Source organism: Cydia fagiglandana, chromosome 8 (genome assembly GCF_963556715.1).
Source record: "Cydia fagiglandana chromosome 8, ilCydFagi1.1, whole genome shotgun sequence".
NCBI lineage: Eukaryota > Metazoa > Arthropoda > Insecta > Lepidoptera > Tortricidae > Cydia > Cydia fagiglandana.
This window is the reverse complement of record NC_085939.1, coordinates 11230879-11251399: the sequence shown is the minus strand read 5'-3', so window position 1 is coordinate 11251399 and position 20521 is coordinate 11230879. Positions and strand designations below refer to the sequence as shown.

General features: G+C 37.9%; 2 protein-coding genes across 3 annotated transcripts; one reads left to right on the top strand and one right to left on the bottom strand.

Annotated features, from left to right (window-relative positions):
- Positions 1 to 335: 335 nt before the first annotated feature.
- On the bottom strand, positions 336 to 11919 carry LOC134666662 (uncharacterized). 2 transcript variants are annotated; one of them, XM_063523889.1, is made up of 4 exons: positions 11494 to 11919; positions 2606 to 3980; positions 1750 to 2474; positions 336 to 1566 (listed from the first exon to the last, which is right to left on the bottom strand). In XM_063523889.1, the coding sequence occupies exon 2, from the start codon at positions 3956 to 3958 to the stop codon at positions 3083 to 3085; it is 876 nt and encodes a 291-aa protein (XP_063379959.1). In that variant the 5' UTR covers positions 3959 to 3980; positions 11494 to 11919; the 3' UTR covers positions 336 to 1566; positions 1750 to 2474; positions 2606 to 3082. The 2 variants fall into 2 exon arrangements, with proteins under 2 accessions (XP_063379959.1, XP_063379958.1); XM_063523888.1 differs by having other exon boundaries at positions 336 to 2474.
- A 205-nt stretch (positions 11920 to 12124) lies between these two features.
- LOC134666661 (histone PARylation factor 1) lies at positions 12125 to 20515 on the top strand. The gene is made up of 5 exons (XM_063523887.1): positions 12125 to 12845; positions 13570 to 13718; positions 19159 to 19385; positions 19680 to 19933; positions 20381 to 20515. Exons 1-5 carry the CDS (start codon positions 12213 to 12215, stop codon positions 20441 to 20443), a joined length of 1326 nt encoding a protein of 441 aa, XP_063379957.1. The 5' UTR covers positions 12125 to 12212; the 3' UTR covers positions 20444 to 20515.
- Positions 20516 to 20521: the final 6 nt, after the last annotated feature.

The window sequence follows — 20521 nt, the reverse complement described above, 5'->3', positions numbered from 1 at the left end:
CTTTATTTTGAAGAACAGATTTCATAGATTGAATTTTATTTATAAAATAAATTAATTGTAGACGAAGTAGTTATTACTAAAGGGCCAACTAGATTCACACGTTGCAACGGGCCACTCGGATCGCGCCCGAGCTAGCGATTTAATGGCAACAGCTAGGAATAAACCGAAAATCTGAAGAGCAGTAACGTATAGCTTGCAGCTTCTGCAACTATAATTACGTATGTACATGTCAGTTGCTGCCTGTTAATCTGTAGTTTAGTTTTATGGGGCATTAATAAACCGGCCAATGTTTACATGGGTAACCAACAATGTGATCATGAAAATGAAACAGCAGATGACTTGTGTTTTATATTTACATTTTTTTACATACATTTCAACATTTTACAGGCTACCGGGAGCTCTTTTTAATTCGAGCAACGAACAGTTACATAAACTAACACGTAAATCTAAATTGTAATAAAAACGACTTAGTGTGTAGGTAATCTACCTCAAATCAAACCGCGCGCGCGTGGCGATTGCACGATTATCAGCATTAGCTGGAGTCAATAAAACTCCAGTGTCCGTTAACATTTGTTAAGCTGTTATTAGATCCACATGGTTGCTGGGCGTTTGCGAACGGGAGCCGGTGCAGCCGGTCAACGGATGCTACCACCCTATAGTTCGTTTTTTTTAGCATTAGAAAGAACTCCAGAGAAGCAAGCGTGCAGTTTTTATCAGGCTCTTTAATTGTTAATAATTATTGAATTATCTAATGTAGCATGGTCAATACATATAATTTACTTCAAATTATTACCGCCAAAAGTGCCGGATTTGGAACCACAAGCTTACTTCTGCGAAGTTCTTTCTAATGCTAAAAAAAACGGACTATAGAACAGCAGTTTTCCTTTCCACGTGATACATACAATCATACTAGAACACCGTTACCAATATACTTTAAAATAAATCTACTTCAACGCAGGGCAGCTAGTGGCGAGCTGTTGGGAGTAGCGACCTCACGTACTCGAGTTCTCCTCAGGGAATTTTGTCACGCGAAGGAGGGTGGGTGAAACAGGATTATCTGCCTGTGGCTTGCCTTAACCAGCCAGCCAGAGTGAAGTCGCAAGAGCTGCATTCTCGAGGGTAGATGTGGAAACGTAAGTTGGCTGGTGACCGGTGTTGCCCTTGAGCCATCCTAGATGGCGCTTTTTGTGGAGGCCCATCTTCAAATGGGTATTGTTGACGATTTTCTGATATCTCATGAAATGGACTGGACGGGCCCCGTCTGCCCGGCCCGGCAACCGATCAAATAACTACATTACTAAACAAGAATAGTGGCAGTTTATCTGGAAATGTGAGATTGGTACGAGCAAACTTTAGGCCGCTTCTAGCGTTTTTATTGTTCAAAGGACGAATTGGTCTTATGAGCCCTTTAAATTTTAAGGGTAGTTACGAACAATACTAAATATAATACAATTACACATTTTCAAATTGACTTTTTACTGACAACTATCCTAACAAGTTAGTATCTATCTACATTTTATTACCGACATGTTCAATCAAAAATGCGCCACATATACGACAATGTCACTGCCTGATACTCAGTGTTGGCCGAACGTTAATTGCAAAAAATATTTTGTTCTACTTAGACCAGTCTAATAGTTTTGCCGAAATAAGCACAGCTCATCTGTAACCGTCAGTTACCGTTTACGGTTCAATTTGTACTGGTTAATGGTCAAGAATATTCAATTGCATTAACGTTTCGGCCAACACTGCTGATACTCCTATTTTTTATAATACGATAGAAGTCTTACAGGTCCAAATTAATGTCACCTGTGCTTATTTCGGCAAAACTATTAGACTGGTCTAAGTAGAACAAAATATTTTTTTCTAACGCATCTGGGCCTTTGGCGTAAAATTAGAACAAAGTAATCTCACAAGTAGGTAATCGAGTTTGGTGGATAGCGGACATACATACGTATTGACGACTTGATTGTATATAATTATGTCTTGTATTTTTTGACTAGATTTTGTATAAAGCGCATGAGATAGTGCTCGTAGTTGTCATTATACAAAAATGAAAATTTCACCACTAACCCTATTTGTATATGACCTACCGCAAAGACGGACGGGTCGCAGCAGTGACATTTGCCGTCGACACGTCTACTATTGGCACTCAGTAGCGATGCAGAATTAGTAAAGTTAAAACAGTCGTTCTGAATAATATCAGAATCACAGGCAGCGATTATAGCCCGACGAAGAATTGAAAATATTGTAAATAGATTGGCCAATATCAGACAAATCTTCGAAAACTATTTAACAACTAGTCATGGGAAGTAAATAATTACATAAAAGTGCCTATAAACGACTAATTCGGCAGATCTTTACCTAATCAGTATGTACGTATCATACACTTACAAAGAACACTAAATGGTGACTAAGTCAGCTTCGTTACTCGTATAATGTTTATGCAGGCAGGTCAACTAGCAGCAGAGCGGCTACCGCGAAAACAGAAATTCGCAAATTGCGGGGATCTTTGTCTTTTATTCCAACGAAGGCGTAATTAGAGTGACAGAGAAAAATCCCCGCAATTTGCGAACTTCGATTTCCGCGGTTATAGCCCTGGCACCGATACCGATAAACGGTTAATTTAGCGCAACAATACATGAGCAAAAATATATTTGGTCACCTACTTGTAATTAATGAAAATTCGTAACTGTATCATGAAACATCAACATGAAACATCAATTAATAACAAAAACAAACTATTTACATTCTATTTTACATATTAAAATATCGACACTTTCTTAGTGGAGTTTTTGTACATAGTGCATTTCTTAAGCGAATTTCACAAACCTAACAAAATAAATAAATAATATTTTATAGTTCCAATCATGACAGACCCTATATTTTATTTGTATAAACCCATACTAACAAAAATATTTGTTGAGACAATTTGTCTCCATTTGGTCAATTTAAAATGATATGTCAAAAGTTTCAAGGTCTGCGTGATATGTTAAAAAACCACTTCATAATTAAACCTTTTTAGAAAAGTCGATATTTTAATGTGCGAGTAACATCAACGGCCAACGAGTTACGACGGCAACTAAAACAACGTTTCCCGCGACTGTGACACCCGGTCAATGCGAAGCGGCGGTGCAGGCCGGCATGAGAGCTCCGTGCTCTCGCCGACAACGCCGTGCTCACCTCCACCGCTGTCAGTCGAAAATTGTTCCACCTCATCATCGGTGGAGTCATCATCCTCAGCGAATACAGAGTCCGCACCAACTGACACTAACTCACATTCCACAGCGTAGGACGTTCCTACGCTACCAACTGACGCCAACGGGGCTAGTCGTTCACTTGGACAAGGCGACAAACGCCTTTCCGGCAATGCACAGACCACTGAAGAACCCCGTCGTTCTAGATATGAACTTCCGGAGCTGGAGCAAGTGACCGAACTAAGCCGACGGTCGCGTGGCCCTCCAGATGCGCGACGCTCTGCGAATCGTAGCGCGGATCCAGGTAGAGACTCGCCTCGGGCTGTAGAAAGCCGTCGTGGGGGTGTCAATAAACTACCATAGCCGCCTCCATACGATGCAAAACGTGAGGTCCGTGGCCAAGGTGGCTCTTCCCCAATGGAAGGACGAGACCGCGCTCGCTCTGATAGTGCTTCTTCGAGAGCAGCTGTAAGTTGTCTTTCTTCTTCGACTGCTTGTTCTTCGGCTACAACGGCTTCAGCAAGCTCGACCAGTTTTGGATCATTTAAAGCCTTCACCGATTTACTTCGGCTTTTGTAGACGATCAAAAAAACCATTAATGCGAAAAAGCCGCCAAGTGTCGCGGCTATGCGCACACCCGTCATGACGTCGTAGGTGGCGTAAAACTCCTTCCGTACTCGATCGTGATCCATCTGCGAATCATCTGTAACATTTCCAGCAGCACCTGATACGCCATTACTCCATCCACCACGATTCTCCATGGTTCGGTCAGGTGTTCATCGCCTGCGAACAAAATAGGTAGGACTGTGTATATTAAAATTACATTATTCGTACAAATAGTAAATGCGCCTAGCTTTTGAGTAAGTACTTAGTTATAGGTGGTCCCAGGTAAATCCCGGTCAGGGCATTTATTTGTGTTTATCCCGAATATTTGTTCCTGAGTTATGGATGTATCTAAGTATGGTGATGGCTGCACTCTCCTACCCTGGGTCGCACTTTAGTGTGGGATGCTACCCGCGTGGACACGCTAGCTCCATCCCACATGGAAGGGTTAACTCGGAAGCCATGGACGGCCGCGGACTAGGTCCAGGCTTATGAGCGCCGCAAATTATATACGCGTTCTTGATGAATGAGTACGAGTTTGCGGCGCTTAGGTTGGGCTCGAGGTCATACGACACCAAAAATTTTGTCGGAGAGGTGTCGGTCCTTCTGCTAGGCGTAGGCTAACTCTGGCAGTGCAGAGGAGTAGCATCGTTAGCGTTCTTGCGAAGGAAAAGCCTTATATTTTTAGGTTTTGTTTTAATCAAATATTAAATAAGTACCTACTTTAATTTTATAATATTTTAAACTTTCGCGTTTTGAATACATATTAACTCACATTATAGACGGGTCTAACGCGAATTATATTCAATTAACTAACTAACTATTAACTAATTTTTTTTTTTTTTTTAATTTATTTACTCAATAAAAAATACACAGTAATCCATTACACATATTTTTTCGCCAAACTGCATGACAGTTTGTTGGCGAACGGTAGCACTCAACAATCTTCCTTAATCTACTGTGTAAGGTATAAGTAGGTACCATCGGCAGTACACTTACCCTTAATTAACTTGGGAACCAGTGATACAGAAGTTAAAGCCAAAGGATCTATCTTCGGACGGGTGCGTGGATATTGTGAGTGTTTTGTGTCGGACTATTGACAATAATTAACATTATGTGTGGTGGGTGGTTTGAAAATGTGATGTCTACCCCAAACTTTTCCATACACTTTTCGTCGGGTAGATGCACAAATCTCTGTTTTGACATTTTGCTGAGACATCAGTCAGCCGCGACCACGACCAGTGAAACTTGTGTCGAAAGGCCAAGCGCGCACCACGATTTTTTGTCGCGCGGTAATTTAGTCGCAGAAATGTAACGTATGAGTTTATATGGCAGTGCGCGCATATGCGACAAAAAAATCGCAGCGATTTTAAAATTGTGATTTGTTACATTTTTCCGCGACAGCGCGCGACCCGATTGTCGCAAAGTGAATTGCAGCATACGGAGTTGTATGGCCCCGCGCGCACTGCGATAATAAAATCGCACCCGGACCTCAGTCGGCATATCGCTCCCCAGGCGTCAACATGTCGGAACCTGCTGCTGAAGACGCTAGATGTTGACCATTTAATTGTGGAAATAGAAGGAGATCACCTTTGTGGTATAAATACTCAAAGTTATACAGCGATCACATATTAAAGACAACGTTTCATGACAAACGACTGGTACGAAATCCATGTTGAGAATGAACAAATCGTCGACTTTTTCGTCGCAGTGCGCGCAGTGAATTTTCTGCGATATATTACAGCGCGATTCTAAAATCGTGTCGCAAAAACTAAAATCGTGGTGCGCGCTTAGGCAAACGTCGGTAAATCAAGGTAATTGAATATAATTCGCGTTAGACCCGTCTATAATGTGAGTTAATATGTACTTTAATTTTGTTGAATAAATTGACTGTGTTGCTCAGTGGTAAAAGGTGGGAAAAAAATTCTCAGTAGTTAGCACTAGTAACAACATGGTGGCAACTAGTGGGAATAACCCCTATGATACTGTAACAAAGAAGTACGTATGTAAAATATAGATAGACATTTGCAAACACATAAACAGAATACCTATTCAACTAAAATGAAAAAAGTTTACAAACGGAACTAAAGTTGTCTGAATCTGACCGTCCGAATCTCACAAACTTTTAGCGGCAATGGAGGTTTATTTCAATAGATTCAAATAAGTGGTTATGGTTATGTTATCAATATTGTTTCCCAACTGCCAATCCTTTTAAGATAACCAAATTGGGAATCTCTCATGTCATGTCAAAAAGCTTTTACGCGGCTTAATTTTTATCGTATAGACGTATTCAACGTTGCATTTCCATATAAAGTTCAATAAAAGCTAGGGTTTCTAGTACCTTAGCGAAAGATCGAACAACAATGTTGTCGCTAGGCCATTTCCGTTTAGCAGAGAGCGCAGCTCGACGTATCTGGGACGCGGCCACGTATCGTACTAGTCTGTGGCTTAGTCATATATTATACTCTCTTCCCATGCCAGGATTAAATTTCCTTTTCAATAAGTACGAATTCTGTAATTTTTATTTGTAAACAACGTCCTTTTACTGCTCAGCTTAGATTAGTTTATAAATCTACAAGACTTCTCAAAATTCTTACCAATCCTATCGCTCATGCAGGCCGATCGGGATGAAGTGAGATACGAAATATGTAAACCACATTTGTTACAAAATAGATGCCCTCGCAAATGTAAAGTACTAAAGTAGGCAAGATAATGTTTTTATTCCTATTAGAAATTAATAAGATTTATTTTATTTACACAAAACGAAACAATAATATTAAATCTCAATAAGGCCTGCTGGATGCTGAAAGGTCAGACGGCATCGGCAGTCGCTTTCGTAAAAACTAGTGTCTAGGTAAACTCTTGGCATTAGTTGCCAAGCGGACCCCAGGCTCTTATGAACCGTGGCAAAAAGCTGGGAAAGCTGCGAGGAAGATGAAAAAGTAATCATAATAAATAAAAACTATGGTATCCGTCGAAATACTTGTAAAAAACGTTATCCGATTGAATTTCTTTGCAAACCAGAAAGTAATTAGGGATGGTATTTGTATAAAAAAAACAGAATTGCTATAATTACTAATATTCATTCATATTATTCATATTCCTTTATTCAGTAATGATTATACATTGTCAAACAGATAATAACATTAACAATAATATGTACAGATAGTAATAATATAAATTAAGGTTTGGTCAATTTAAGTATTTAAAAATTCAAATATTACATCAGTTTTCAGAGTTTCGGTTCAGATCCTGGTCAATATAAGTATCAATGTAATACCAACTTACTTGTACTAGGGTTTAAGAGTTGCGTGCCCGTAATGTCCCCGGACAGAGGACAGATATATTTCAATTACTATCATTTTCTTCCGTTATTACACATCCATTTCCTTTACTTTAATGGTACGTAATTTTGGTGTTGTCCTTAATGATAGGTACTTAAAGATTCTTTAATATATAGGAACAGCCGACATATAATTTTCTATAAATTTATTTAATGTTTACCAAAGCATAAACTATTTTTTATGTGGGACAAGTGCTTCCTAAAATAACCGTGCTAGTTCTATTTTTGTGTATGGTGAATAGTTGAATAATATTTGAAGATTATTAAATCTCGATTCAAAGCGCATTCATCTACATGCTGTTTTTTCATGTTCAACCATTTAAGTCCAGTTGGTATGGTAGTTACATGATGACATTGATGACTTTTAGAAAGGAATAGGTGAGCTTGCTTCGGAAGTAAATACTTTAGTAATTCATTATTTTACTGAATAAAATACAAATTAGTTGTACACTGCCAAACCTTCAACCATAAATCAGAGGGGCTACCGCGAAAGCCGAAATTCGTAAATTGCGGGGATCTTTCTCTTTTACTCCAATGAAGGCGGAATAAAGGTGACAGAGAAAGATGCCCGCAATTTGCGAACTTCGATTTTCGCGGTTATAGCCCAGAATACCTCCTAACCAACCGTCTAAGTTAAGTGCCTATGAGACTATTGTTTAAGCTGAGGTACATATGCAAAGAGTCTAATTAGTTATAGTATAATTATAACACCGTGCCTTCGCTCAGCGTGGCATGCGGGTTTAAAGTTGATTGATATTTATCGCATAACACACAATGAGTCTAAATATAGGGGCGGGGCGCAGGTGAAGTACTCGATCTTTAATAAAGGAATAACATGGTAGCAGCTACATTTCAGTGCATTTGTATTGTATTGTATACGTATCTACACCTTGAAAACGAAATGAAAAATATGTTTTGGACTTAGCTACTCTTTATTTTTGAGTGTTATGCTAACGCATTCAACACATCAATTGCGATATTGGTTATGGACAAAATTCATGATCAAAAATTGATGACATAGCTAGCAGTGGGTGACATGGATATGTAAACTTTCACGGGACTACATTTTTATACAATTTCAACAGTTTGACAGATGTCAACAGTTAGATAAGTACTTAATGTTCTCCAAAGCCACCAGAGCGGCGGCGCCACTCTCATGCACTCAGTAGAAGCGGTACGACACGAGGCTCTTTTGTTCCCGAGGCCAAGGTCCTTGTGTTACTACTTGTAGAGTGGAGGCCAGCCTGACTTCCTGATTCATTCCAGATCGCAAGTACTGGGGTTGCCTCTTTTTACCCAAAAAAAAGAGGTATGATTGTGGCAATCCAGTAATGATTATGTTTCTTTTTTTATCGGATTATTATATATGTATAATTAATTTTACTTTAACATCAAATGAGCAGAGCTACGGAACACAAAGAAAACACACAATTCAAAATAGCGATACAAACAAACGTTTCGTGAAGGGTTAAATCGCGTGCTAAGCCGTTGACTACGAATGAATAAGAAGAAAGAAGATACTTTTCCGAGTTTGCCTATGTATTAGTGTTCTAGTAACAAAACCGGGCGGGAGAATTTTTTAGCTTTACAATTATTTTATGGGTGTGTATAAGGATTACGACCAACAATTCCATGAACCGATTTGAGGCATGAAATGTACATCAGTTTCTATATATAGATAAAAACTAGTACGTATTCGTTGTATACGGCATTAAATGAGTGAACCGCTCTCACTCGTAAGGCGCCAAGGAACAAAGGAAATTTAGGTGGAGAAACGCGCTACGAATTGACTTCTATATCTTATAACAAACGCGGTGCAAAAGAGAACAAGTCAGCATAGTTTTAATCGTACTTACCTATTTTTATAATCGTAATCGTAAATATAAAGTCATAGATTTAAAATATGAACATAATCTACATTATAATATGGTAAATATTAAGGAAAAAGTACGGTGGTAACCCTTAAGCAAATAAGAATTATTTATAATTGGGAATATACTATGTATATTATAATATATACATACTACGTAAACAGGGTTTGCGATTTGGATATCAGAAATATCCGGATATACGTTAAAGTTTGAACTCGGATTCGTTGTTTAATATATTTGAAACGTGATAATTAATATATGTACTTATATATTTGCCATCTTTTTCTTTTTCCAATCCTTTTAAATGTATGTTATGCGGCACCGCGATATAATAAGTTCAGTAGAGACATACTTACTGAAAGAAAACGAACTAAAGGGACTAAAGGGATTCAAAATAAAGATATCCTCTGTTCTGCAGGAAAACAAGAAGATTTGAGGAGAATGGCGTGGGAATGCCGCCGGGACAGTAACCTACAGCTCCAACCTCAGAGAATTGAGCTGAATGAACGCGACACGTGATCGACAGCCCGCCTGCTTCCGGCCGGGCGTCCCTACACTACACCTTCATCTACAATGTAGAAACAAATATCTTACAGGTAAGATAGCATCGGTAGAAAACAGGAGCGCGACCGAGGGGTTAATTAGTAGCAGTGCAATGCACTGCTAAAAAGACACATAAAGTAAAAATATTTTGCTGTTTGTTTTCTATTAGACTTCAAAAGGAGCATAGCCGGACAAGTTGACACGGTATTAAATATTATATTTAAAACACAACACAAAAACACAGTATTAACTTAAAGTTATTTTTTGTTACTTTCAATTTTCTTTCTTTCTATTTTAGTGTAAAAATGTTTAAGTACCTACTCATGTCAGAGGAAAGCGCAATAAATATAGTAATGTCCTAGTAGTATGTACTCCTATGTTCACGGTAAACGGTATGTAATACATTAAGTAATTTATGTTGTGTCATGTAAGGTTTTGTAAAATTTAATTGACTGAAGCGTTGCGAAGGTCTACGAGTACGTTTTCATTCGGGCATCTTGCTTTCGTATGTCCGGATGCTCTCTTCTAAACGAATCTCGCAATTCTCAACCAATTCTCGTGACATTTTGTGACCAGATTCTATTATTAAATTTTTTTTTCGTCGATCAGGTTTTTCAATTTTTTTTAAAATGCCGAAGTCGTGATAGCTCGCGCCTAAACAAATAGTCGTATCCATATTATAAGTTTTTTTAACATGTTTACAGAGTAAATAGCAAAAAATGAAGATTTGTATCGCTGGTTTAGGCGGTATTTAGATATTTAGTTTTTACTCGACAATATGTAGGTACCAAATTTCGTCAGATTAAGCTATCATGGCGCAGTTTGCAAAGATTCGCTTTGAAGTGGGAAGATCCTTAATTGGTTCGATCCCCAGTAATTGTATGCTGGGACATAACTTTTTGATTTTTTTTTACACTTAAATTTCGTATTTTTATTTATTTATTATTTAAGAAAAAAATAAAAATTTCTTATTGTTGATTGATCAAGCGCGGGATAAGCGTATTCGTTTCATTCTTACAAGCTTTTTATTTAATTAAATTCATACATTTATTCAGCTTTAAGCTATGCTCGCGAGGTCTTAGGGTTTGCACGACGGATCCAAAATGTATGGGAAGATCCGCGGATTCGGATCCAGATCCGGATAATTTCATACATTTCGGATCCGGATTGCAAACCCTACGAGGTCTACACCGTACAGAGGAGGTGTGATCTAATCATCAAACTGTTTGTACCTAATGTAATTTGAATATGGACATTAATAAAGACTAACACTAATGACGTCATATAATAGGTATATCCTGTGGGCATTTTAACGACCTGTAAGTCAGCAAGATTTTTTATAAATAAAATAAAATAGGTAAGAAAGTACATACATAAGTACTACCATGTTATAAATGTCACTACCTAGTAGTATTGACATGGTTTAACTTGTAAATCGCAGTTTTGTTGCCCATCGTACAGACAACATTAATAAATAGTTGTTAGTAAAACTAACAAGTTATGGATTACTTTTAATCGGAAATAAATACGCGAGATTTTATGTGACGTTTATTCTAGTTTTTTTTTAAATCAACAGTCGATAAAATATAATGTCCAAGATATTTACACAATCCTTTCATTTTTTGTACTATGTATTTCGCTGTTAGAATAGAAAATTCCTATTTTTGCGAGATTAATATCCCAAGCTTCTGAACTCCTACTGAAATCGTTGATTAATGTATATGGAATAAGATATATGTATATCTATTATATATCTGGTTGTTTGTCTTCGATTCAATATAAAAAATAGATTTATAAGCAAATACTGCATGCAGTTGCGTGGTATGAGGGTAGGATAATAATCGCAATTATAATTTAAAATCATGCGAAGTTGAACATGCACGAACATATAAACAAACATTTAGTCATAAGCAAAACTTATTATTAAAATATTTACCAGCGGGAGAGCATGTTCTGGAGCTCGCAGATATTGACGAATGGCGTGAGTGACGATGATTTATTATGTACATGTCCTTGGTCAAATGTAATAAAAGTCAACCACCCATTCAGTAAAAACTTCTAGGGTTTACCTACATTATGCACAGTTTCCTTTGACAATTCGCATTACTTTAATCGTAAAAACGAAAATACTTGACAGGTTTGCATGAGTGGAAATATTTTACATATTGTAACCATTTCAAGATCAAAATAAACTATCTCGAATCAATAATCTTCCTCTACCGAGGCATTAGAATATTCAAACACATAAAACTGATTTTTTCAAGGCTACCTCGCCAAATCTTTAGAAGAAATTGCGAGCCTTAAGTGACACTGACAAAAAACTGAGCACTGAAAATTCATGAACTAAATGTCTGTCAAGTCAATAGTGAGGTGACGTACGGAGAACGGAAAATAATTTTTCGCTGAAATATTTAGGTCTATGGTGCGCATACTGGCAACACTAGGCTAGACCGTTTGAGATCATGATAAACACGCTCTTTATTTTCTCATGTCTGTCATGATGTCATTCTGTCACTGTCAATGTCAACAGCTGACTACACTACAACGGCGGCAACGGCGCCTTCGGACATCGGGAAACGAAGTAAACGAACGAAACATTGGGGACCAACTGATACATTTTTGACAGACTTTTAAACAAAATTTACAAGTGGAAACATGTCTGACGAGTGGCAAGCTTATGTTCAAGACCCTAGATCAATTTGTAAGTATGGGGAAACATGTTATCAGAAAAATCCAGACCATCACATCAAATATAAGCATCCGCCTGCTAATCCGAGGCACAAAGTGGACACTCATCGAGGCAACAAGCGATTCTCGCCTTATACCAGGGAAAGTATGAAAGCTGAGTCTGGCGAAGACTCTCCACCGAATGCTGAGAAACACGGCAAACGCCTTAAAGTATCTGAGGACGAAACGAGTAGTTCACCTAATAAGAACGATCTTGGTAAGTCAGAGGTACCAAGTCCTTGTGAAAATGAAACTAAACAATGCCATGTTGAAGAGAGCTTTACAGATATTATCAACCAAATTCCAAAAGACCCAACCTATCACGAAAGCACAACCGAACAAAGTAAATACAAGGAGCTTTTCTTGGTTGAGATGCCAGATGACTTCTTCAAATTCTTCGAGTGCTTGAAAGAAGAGAATGATGTGGAGAAATTGTTATCAAGTGTTAATTTACAACTGATTGGGCCATATGACTTGTTGTTAGGAAAGTTACCAGTCTTGGAAAATAAAGACCTATATTTGATACATTGGAGATTCTTCTATGATCCACCAGAATTTCAGGTAATTATGACCATCTTTTTTACTGTTTTATAATGTTTTTGATTTAGTTTGCCTCAACATGTATATGCTTATTTTAATGTAATAGATAGATATAAGCTTAAATTATTGACATTTAAACACTTGGTGGATATGTATAGTTCGTTCTTTTAGCATTAGAAAGAACTTGAAAGTAGGTAAGTGATCTTGACATGTCTTTTAATTGAAAAACGCTTTTTTAAAATCAGTAACTATTACTTATGAAAGCATATCAATGATCATTATCATATTAGATTAATAATTGTTACATATTTGCCCTAACTTATTTTTAAAATGTGTTTTTCAATTAAATGACACATCAAGATTGTTTACCTTACTTCTAATGCTAAAAAAACGAACTATAGGTTGAGTATGTTGCTTTTAGCTGCTCACATGTGTGAGATATATTTTACTTGGGATTCCATTTTCTTCTTCGTCCTCACATTATCCCGGCATTTTGCCATGGCTCATAGGAGCCTGGGGTCCGTTTGCCAACTAATCCCAAGAATTGACGTAGGCAGTACTTTTTACGAAAGCGTCTCCCGTCTGACCTTCCCACCCAGAGCGGATTCTAGGCCTTAATGAGATTCCATGCTATTTAAAAATAAAAAAACAATATTGATACTGCAAGATTTATTTTTTTGTAATTTGAAATTTCATGTTGAATAATAACATTAAATGTTTCTTATAATCCGGCATCATGTTACAGGCTGTCTTAAAGTCTAAGGACAAGAGTGAGTTTCACATAGGATACTTCCGGGATGACCCATCAGCTGAACCAGTGTTTCTCGCTCACAGCGACTCTTCTAAGGGTTGTCATATTACACCCTATGCCAGTAATATCTTTGGGGCCGTCTAGTAAGTAGCACTTTATAATAATACTAATAATCATTGTTTCCAACTTCTTATAGAAAATCATAGTCAATGACTAAGTTAGTGGAAATGAAAAAAAGCCAATGCTGAGCCCATAGGGTCAATACCCTATGGGCTCATTTACACGTTGCCGAGAACTCGTATGCGAGTTTCATTCCATTGAGGTATTTGATTGGTCGGCTAAATTGGACACAACTTCAATAGTCTGCAATGTCACTAGAATCGCATTCGATTTCGCGCGCCATCTAAATGAGCCCTGCAAGTCACTTGGCCGTTTCCATAAAAGAAAAAACAATAAGTATATCATTTCAGAATGACAATAAGAAAACAAATTAATTACACTCGTCATTGGCCTGTAACATCAATAAGATAATGGTTTAAACTAGAGATGCACCGGATATCCGGTTACTATCCGGTATCCGGCCTATCCGGCCATTATTTTACTATCCGGCCGGGTACCGGTTAGTGACCTTCTATCCGGCCGGATACCGGATACCCATACAACCATTTCCAGTCGCCGTTACGACGCGGTGTAGACACATCTTGTGTCGACACCGTCTGTTTCGGTCACAATTCCAGTCGCAGAGTCGTCGCCGTGTCGACACAGTTACCAGAAATGGGGAAGGGTCGACACATGACACAAAGTGACATAAAGTGTGGTCGCCGTGTGCACACATTGTTTCGGGTTTGCGACTACTTTATGCCAAAATCATTCGTTCATTCGTTCATTTTGTTCCTGTCAAATGGAAACTGTCAGATGGAAAAATACTTAAATAAAAATAAGTGACATTCATACGCCATCTCTAAAACGGATTACAAGACGTAATTATATATTGTTTGCATTTATATTACAATAGGACTTAAATTATTATGGGGAATTAAACTGCTCGAGTGATTTGATAAACTAAGTGTAATATAATCAACGCGCCACTACATTGTTTTAGTTTAGCCAGAAATGAAATTGTTTACTTCTCAGTGCCTGTGTTCATAACTATATTATTTGATGCATTTTTAGTACTTCGATGCGTATACTATACTTAAATAACAGAAATAACGCTTTACATACTACGAAACTTGTTAATTATGATGTATAAATATGGTTTAAGGCTGAGAAATATTGCAGTCACAAAGTAGTCGCAAATGTTTCGACTCTGTGTTGACACATGACACGCGCTGTCAAAAGTAATAACAAAGTTACTGGAGTTGCAAAATGGCTCCTTGTGTTGATTTGTTTTTCAGATATTCTCAAAGTGTAAAAATGCCGTGGTCAGAGATGGGCATTAATCGATTAACTGTTTATTCGACTAATTAATGGAATAAAAAAAGTTAATTCTCAAATTTTAATCGCGATTAGTTTAGTCGACCTAACAAATTGAATTAATCTGAATATTAATCGAATAAATTATCGATTAAATCTCGATTGAAAGTTGACAGGGGGCCATTTTTGTGCGTAAAAATAATAGAAATGTCTTGCATGCAGATGGTAGCAAAACACTTTGTCATAAAATGATGACTTTTGAAAATGTAGACCATTTTGGAATCCAAAATGGCGGCCATGCACTATGCCATAATAGTCGTCAAAGGTGTGGTTTTATAGGTTTTAGGGGGTGCAGATTTCGAAAATGATGACCATTTTGGATTCCAAGATGGCGGCCATGCACTATGTCATAAAAGTCGTCATGGATGTCGTTTTATAGGTTTTAGGGGGCCCCGATTTAGAAAATGATGACCATTTTGAAATCCAAAATGGCGGCCATGCACTATGTCATAAAAGTCGTCATGGGTGTCGTTTCATAGGTTTTGGGGGGCGCAGATTTAGAAAATGATGACCATTTTGGATTTCAAACTGGCGGCTATGCACTATGTCATAAAAGTCGTCATGGGTGTCGTTTTATAGGTTTTAGGGGGCGCAGATTTCGAAAATGATGACTATTTTGGATTCCAAGATGGCGGCCGTGCACTATGTCATAAAAGTCATCATGGATGTCGTTTTATAGGTTTTAGGGGGCGAAGATTTCGAAAATCATGACCATTTTAAAATCCAAAATGGTGGCCATGCACTAGATTATAAAAGTTGTCATGGGTGTCGTTTTATAGGTTTTAGGGAGCCCTGATTTCGAAAATGATGACCATTTTGGAATCCAAAATGGCGGCCATGCAGTATGTCATAAAAGTCGTCATGGCTGTCGTTTTATAGGTTTTAGGGAGCGCAGATTTCGAAAATAATAACTATTTTGGAATCCAAGATGGCGGCCATGCACTATGTTAAAAGTCGTCATGGATGTCGTTTTATTGGTCATGGTCATCATTTTCGAAATCTGCACACCTGTTTCAAATAAGGTATCGGTAGATGCATGCTAGTAAGTCAACAACATCTATATCTACTATCGAAATGTACTTTTGATAGTACTTATGTAGTAGTAGTACGAAATGTAATCTGAAATGAATCAAGTAATACTTATATATTCCTGTACCTAATGAAGAATCGACATTGATTTCTATTACTAGTAATTGTAGTATTCGAAAAATTGATTCCTGATTCCTCAAATGGAATTGTACTTAGTAATTCGGTATTGTTAGATTACAAAGTAATCTAGGAATCGGTAATCTATAAAACGATATCCATGACGACTTTTATGACAAAGTGCACGGCAGACATCTTGGATTCCAAACTGGTATTCATTTTCGAAATCGGCACTTCCTAAAACCTATAAAACGATATTCATGACGACTTTTATGACAAAATACGTAGCTGCCATCTTGGATTATAAAATGATCATCGTTTTCGAATTCTGCACTCCCTACAACCTATAGATCGACATCCGTGACGACGCAAGTTATCTTTATTTTCAGATCTAACAAATTGCTACAGAATACAAAGGACAAAAAAGAAGCGAGGAGGTAATGAAACAAGCAAAAATACAGATGATTCCTCGACGCAATTGGGTGATTCTTAAATTGTGTTCAGATTTTTTTGTCATAAAAGTTTGTTTTAAGTGCTTAAAATAATAGCCGTTTGCACAATGTTATTGTCGTTAACTGTGGACAAATGTACTAGACAAATGTAGAAGAGCGGGGCTTCCTGTCACAGGTATCATACATACTTACTAGGAAGTCCCAACCATTAATGTGTTATGTGTATCTATTTAACGAAATAAATGCTTTTTGGTTTTTGATTTTTTGAAAAGTTTTTATTTTTCACATATTACTCTCACAAGTTCCGTGACATTTCAACCTTGTAATTTTTTAAGTAAATGTTTTTGTTTATCTATGAGGATCTCACTAGAATAATATAATCAAGGTATGTTTATATTTGATGATTGAAATAGTAACGCAAAAAAAAAATGTTTGTGTCTTATATTCCTGCCGAAGACTTTTATTTTTCCTTTTCCTTCTACACAAGTTTGGCCAAGTAATAAGAATTTAGGGCTCTCAATTTTATTTTGACTTCTACAACAGTAAAGCTACGAGGCCATGTTTGGTATCGTTTTCATATAAATTTGCAGTACCAAATTTAGTTAAGGTATCACATTGACACCATTCCGAAGTAAAAACATATAAACTTATTAAAATACTTTCTTTTAAACTCCTCTTCAAACAGTTGAACAGTTTTAATTTAAATTTGGTAAACATATACTTATTTTGAGTCTCGAGACAGGACATAATAAGTTAGTATCTCAAAAATCATCCTTTAAAGGTGTGAAATGAGGTGTAGGGGGGAATTTAGAATTGACTTCTTGAAGTTAATACTGTTTAAGTTTAGGTTTGGAGTCATGTTTTTTTATCATTTTTAACTAAATCAAAGATGTAGACCATCCCAAATTTCATATAAATCGGTTCAGCGGTTATTGATTTCCCGTACAAATTTCCACGCCACTTTTCACACCTTCAAAAGATGATTTTGGTTATAAGATCTATCCTATGTCCTGTTCCGGGACGCAAACTATTTCTATACCAAATTTCAACTAAATCGGTTCAGCGGTTAAGCGTCAAGAGGAGTTTCAAAAAAACCGGCCAAGTGCGAGTCGGACTCGCGTATTAAGGGTTCCGTACATTAAGTCCGACTCGCGCTTGACTGCACATTTCTAATAGGTTTTCCTGTCATCTATAGGTAAAGAATTATTTTGTGAATTCAGACGGACAGACATAATACAGACGCACGAGTGATCCTATAAGGGTTCCGTTTTTCCTTTTGAGGTACGGAACCCTAAAAAGATTTTTTTTTGTGGAATGGTGTCAATGTGATACCTTAAATGGATTCAGCACCCCATATTTATACGAAAACGATACCAAACACGGCCTAGCACCTTCACTGATATAGATATATCAAGATAAAATTGAGAGCCCTAAATAAACTTTCAAGAGCGGATATCTCAAAAACTATTCAACATATCGAAAAAATTTACGAATAAACGTGTAACAAATTAAATTAACTTTCATTTTGTATAAGTAGCCATGTCGCTGAGATGCATAGTTTCCGAGATATAATCGAAAAACCGGAAAATGGGACCTTCAAAGCCCCCCTCTCTTCCCTCCCCCCCACTCAAGGGCTACGGCCGGGGACTTTTGATATGTTCACCTCCTAACTTGTCAAACCAAGTTACGGAGTCAAAAATTGTGTTCCGAGCATTTCCCTCTACAACTTTTTGGAGCATTCGTTGCCTGACCTAAGTAGCTTATTGCATTTCTTTAAAAACTTTTCTATATGGTTTCGGTCGATTATTATCATTTGCATCGCCCATGATGACTTACTAGAATTACGAGCACACGAGACAATAATAGTAGTTTGACAAACCTTGGTATTCAAGAGGTATTTTATATTGACATTTGCTGTCACAAATTTGCTGTCAGATTTAGTCGCAAACCGCACGCAAAGTGCACACAAATGTGTCGACACCTTGTTACGGAAAAGTGTAGACACGGCGACGACACTTTGTTTCGAAACAATTCTAGACACATTGTGTGGACTCTGTTACGACACATCTGACATTTAGTTACCACTTTGATGATTCTGCGACTGGAATGGTTATATGGGTAGTAACATTGCTTGATTTCGGAGTAAACAAATTGGATTTAAGAAACATACACGGTCATCATAATAGTACTTGTTTATTATTTTAAAACAATTTAACCATTCCACTGACTTGCACGCGCACTCATTTCGAACCTAGAAATGAGTCCGCGCGAACGTTTACTAGGAAACAGGTCAAACCTGCAGAATGCGCACCTGAAAAACCGAAATGTAAGTATAGTTCCGCCGCCGAATATCCGGCGGCCGGATACCGGATATTCGGCCAGTGTCCAGGCCGGATATCCGGTATCCGGCCAAACAACTATCCGTTGCATCTCTAGTTTAAACAGCGTCCATAAGAGTGCGGCACTTCCGCAAATGACTATTATAAAGCCCAATTAATTGCGTTTGCAGTCTTTATCTTGAACATCAAAAGAAGTCTCCCTTCACTGCCATAACGTACAAGAAGATGATGGAGAAGGTTAAATCCTGGGCAGAGAAGCATAACTATTCAATAGAAGAGTACAATGCCAAAAGAAGAACCAACCTGAGCATAGCCAAGACACTGCATGGTGCGGGCATCATGGTGCCGTATGACAAGAAGACGCAGATAGGCTACAGGCGTTTGGCAGAATCAGATGGTAAGACATTCTCACACCTCCAATGGCTGGAGCAGTATGCGATGTCTCACTTTCTGTCTTGCTCCAACAACTGCATGCCCACCTCCGTAGTCTCCAGCCGCCAGCTGCCGATGTGAATGCACGTCCCATATCACCGCGCATTCGCAACACGTATCACCGCGTATTCGCGATACAATCAGCAACACACTTAACTGACCATTTTTAAAAGGATTGCCGCGCGCCTTTTTCTAACGCTTGAAATTATGCAGCAAATAGCTAGTGATTTAAAATACGTGTGTTTACTTTAATTTACAGCAAATCTCAAGAAGCTCTTTTCAAAACTGGCAGAAGCTAAATCTCAAAACGACAAGGATAAGATATTGTCAGAATTGCAGCCAGTTATAACATACGCCAACATAGCCGTGGACGAGTGCGACTTCGGTACGGGCCTTGAAGTCGGGATTGACATGTTCTGTTCAGGGCTGAAGGAGCTGGAGGCAAGTGCGCTGAACAGCCTCTGCTCGGTGTACTCTTTGCTGAACCGGGCGGAGTTTGGGGCGATAATCCAGGTAGGTTACGTGACGGTCGGTCTAACAAATGGGGTTGTTGGCAATGGGGTTGGCCGGTGGAAGTTTTTAGCAGATGGCGCCATCATAGCTTGCCCCGTCAATCCCTAGAATTATGTAAAATTTTTGTTTTTTTTAATACCCTGGATGCCAGCCCTTTAAGCCAAATCTCATAGAAAAAGGGGCAAGCTATGATGGCGCCATCTATGCAAACCTTTGACAGTTGCCAACCCCATTGTCAAAGGTTTTTATAGATAGGTTTCCCTTTTATTTGCCTCTTTGACCTTTTCGCCGCCATTGACTTGACGTTTTGGTCAAGTTTGTTGGCGTTGATGACACTAATACTTCATTTACGTGGCGGCGAAAAATTACACACGCTGTATATAAAGTACCTAGGTACCCAAACGTCCGTGATGGAAGCATTACTCATCTTAATAATATTGGTTACAGGCTCACCTAAAATGTCGTCGCAAAGGATCAGATATGTCTATTCTCAGTATTGGTAAAACATAGCACATTTGGATACTCAGGTAATGTTATTATTTAATAAAATTAAGTGATTTTTTTAGTGTAACTATTTTATAAAGAAGT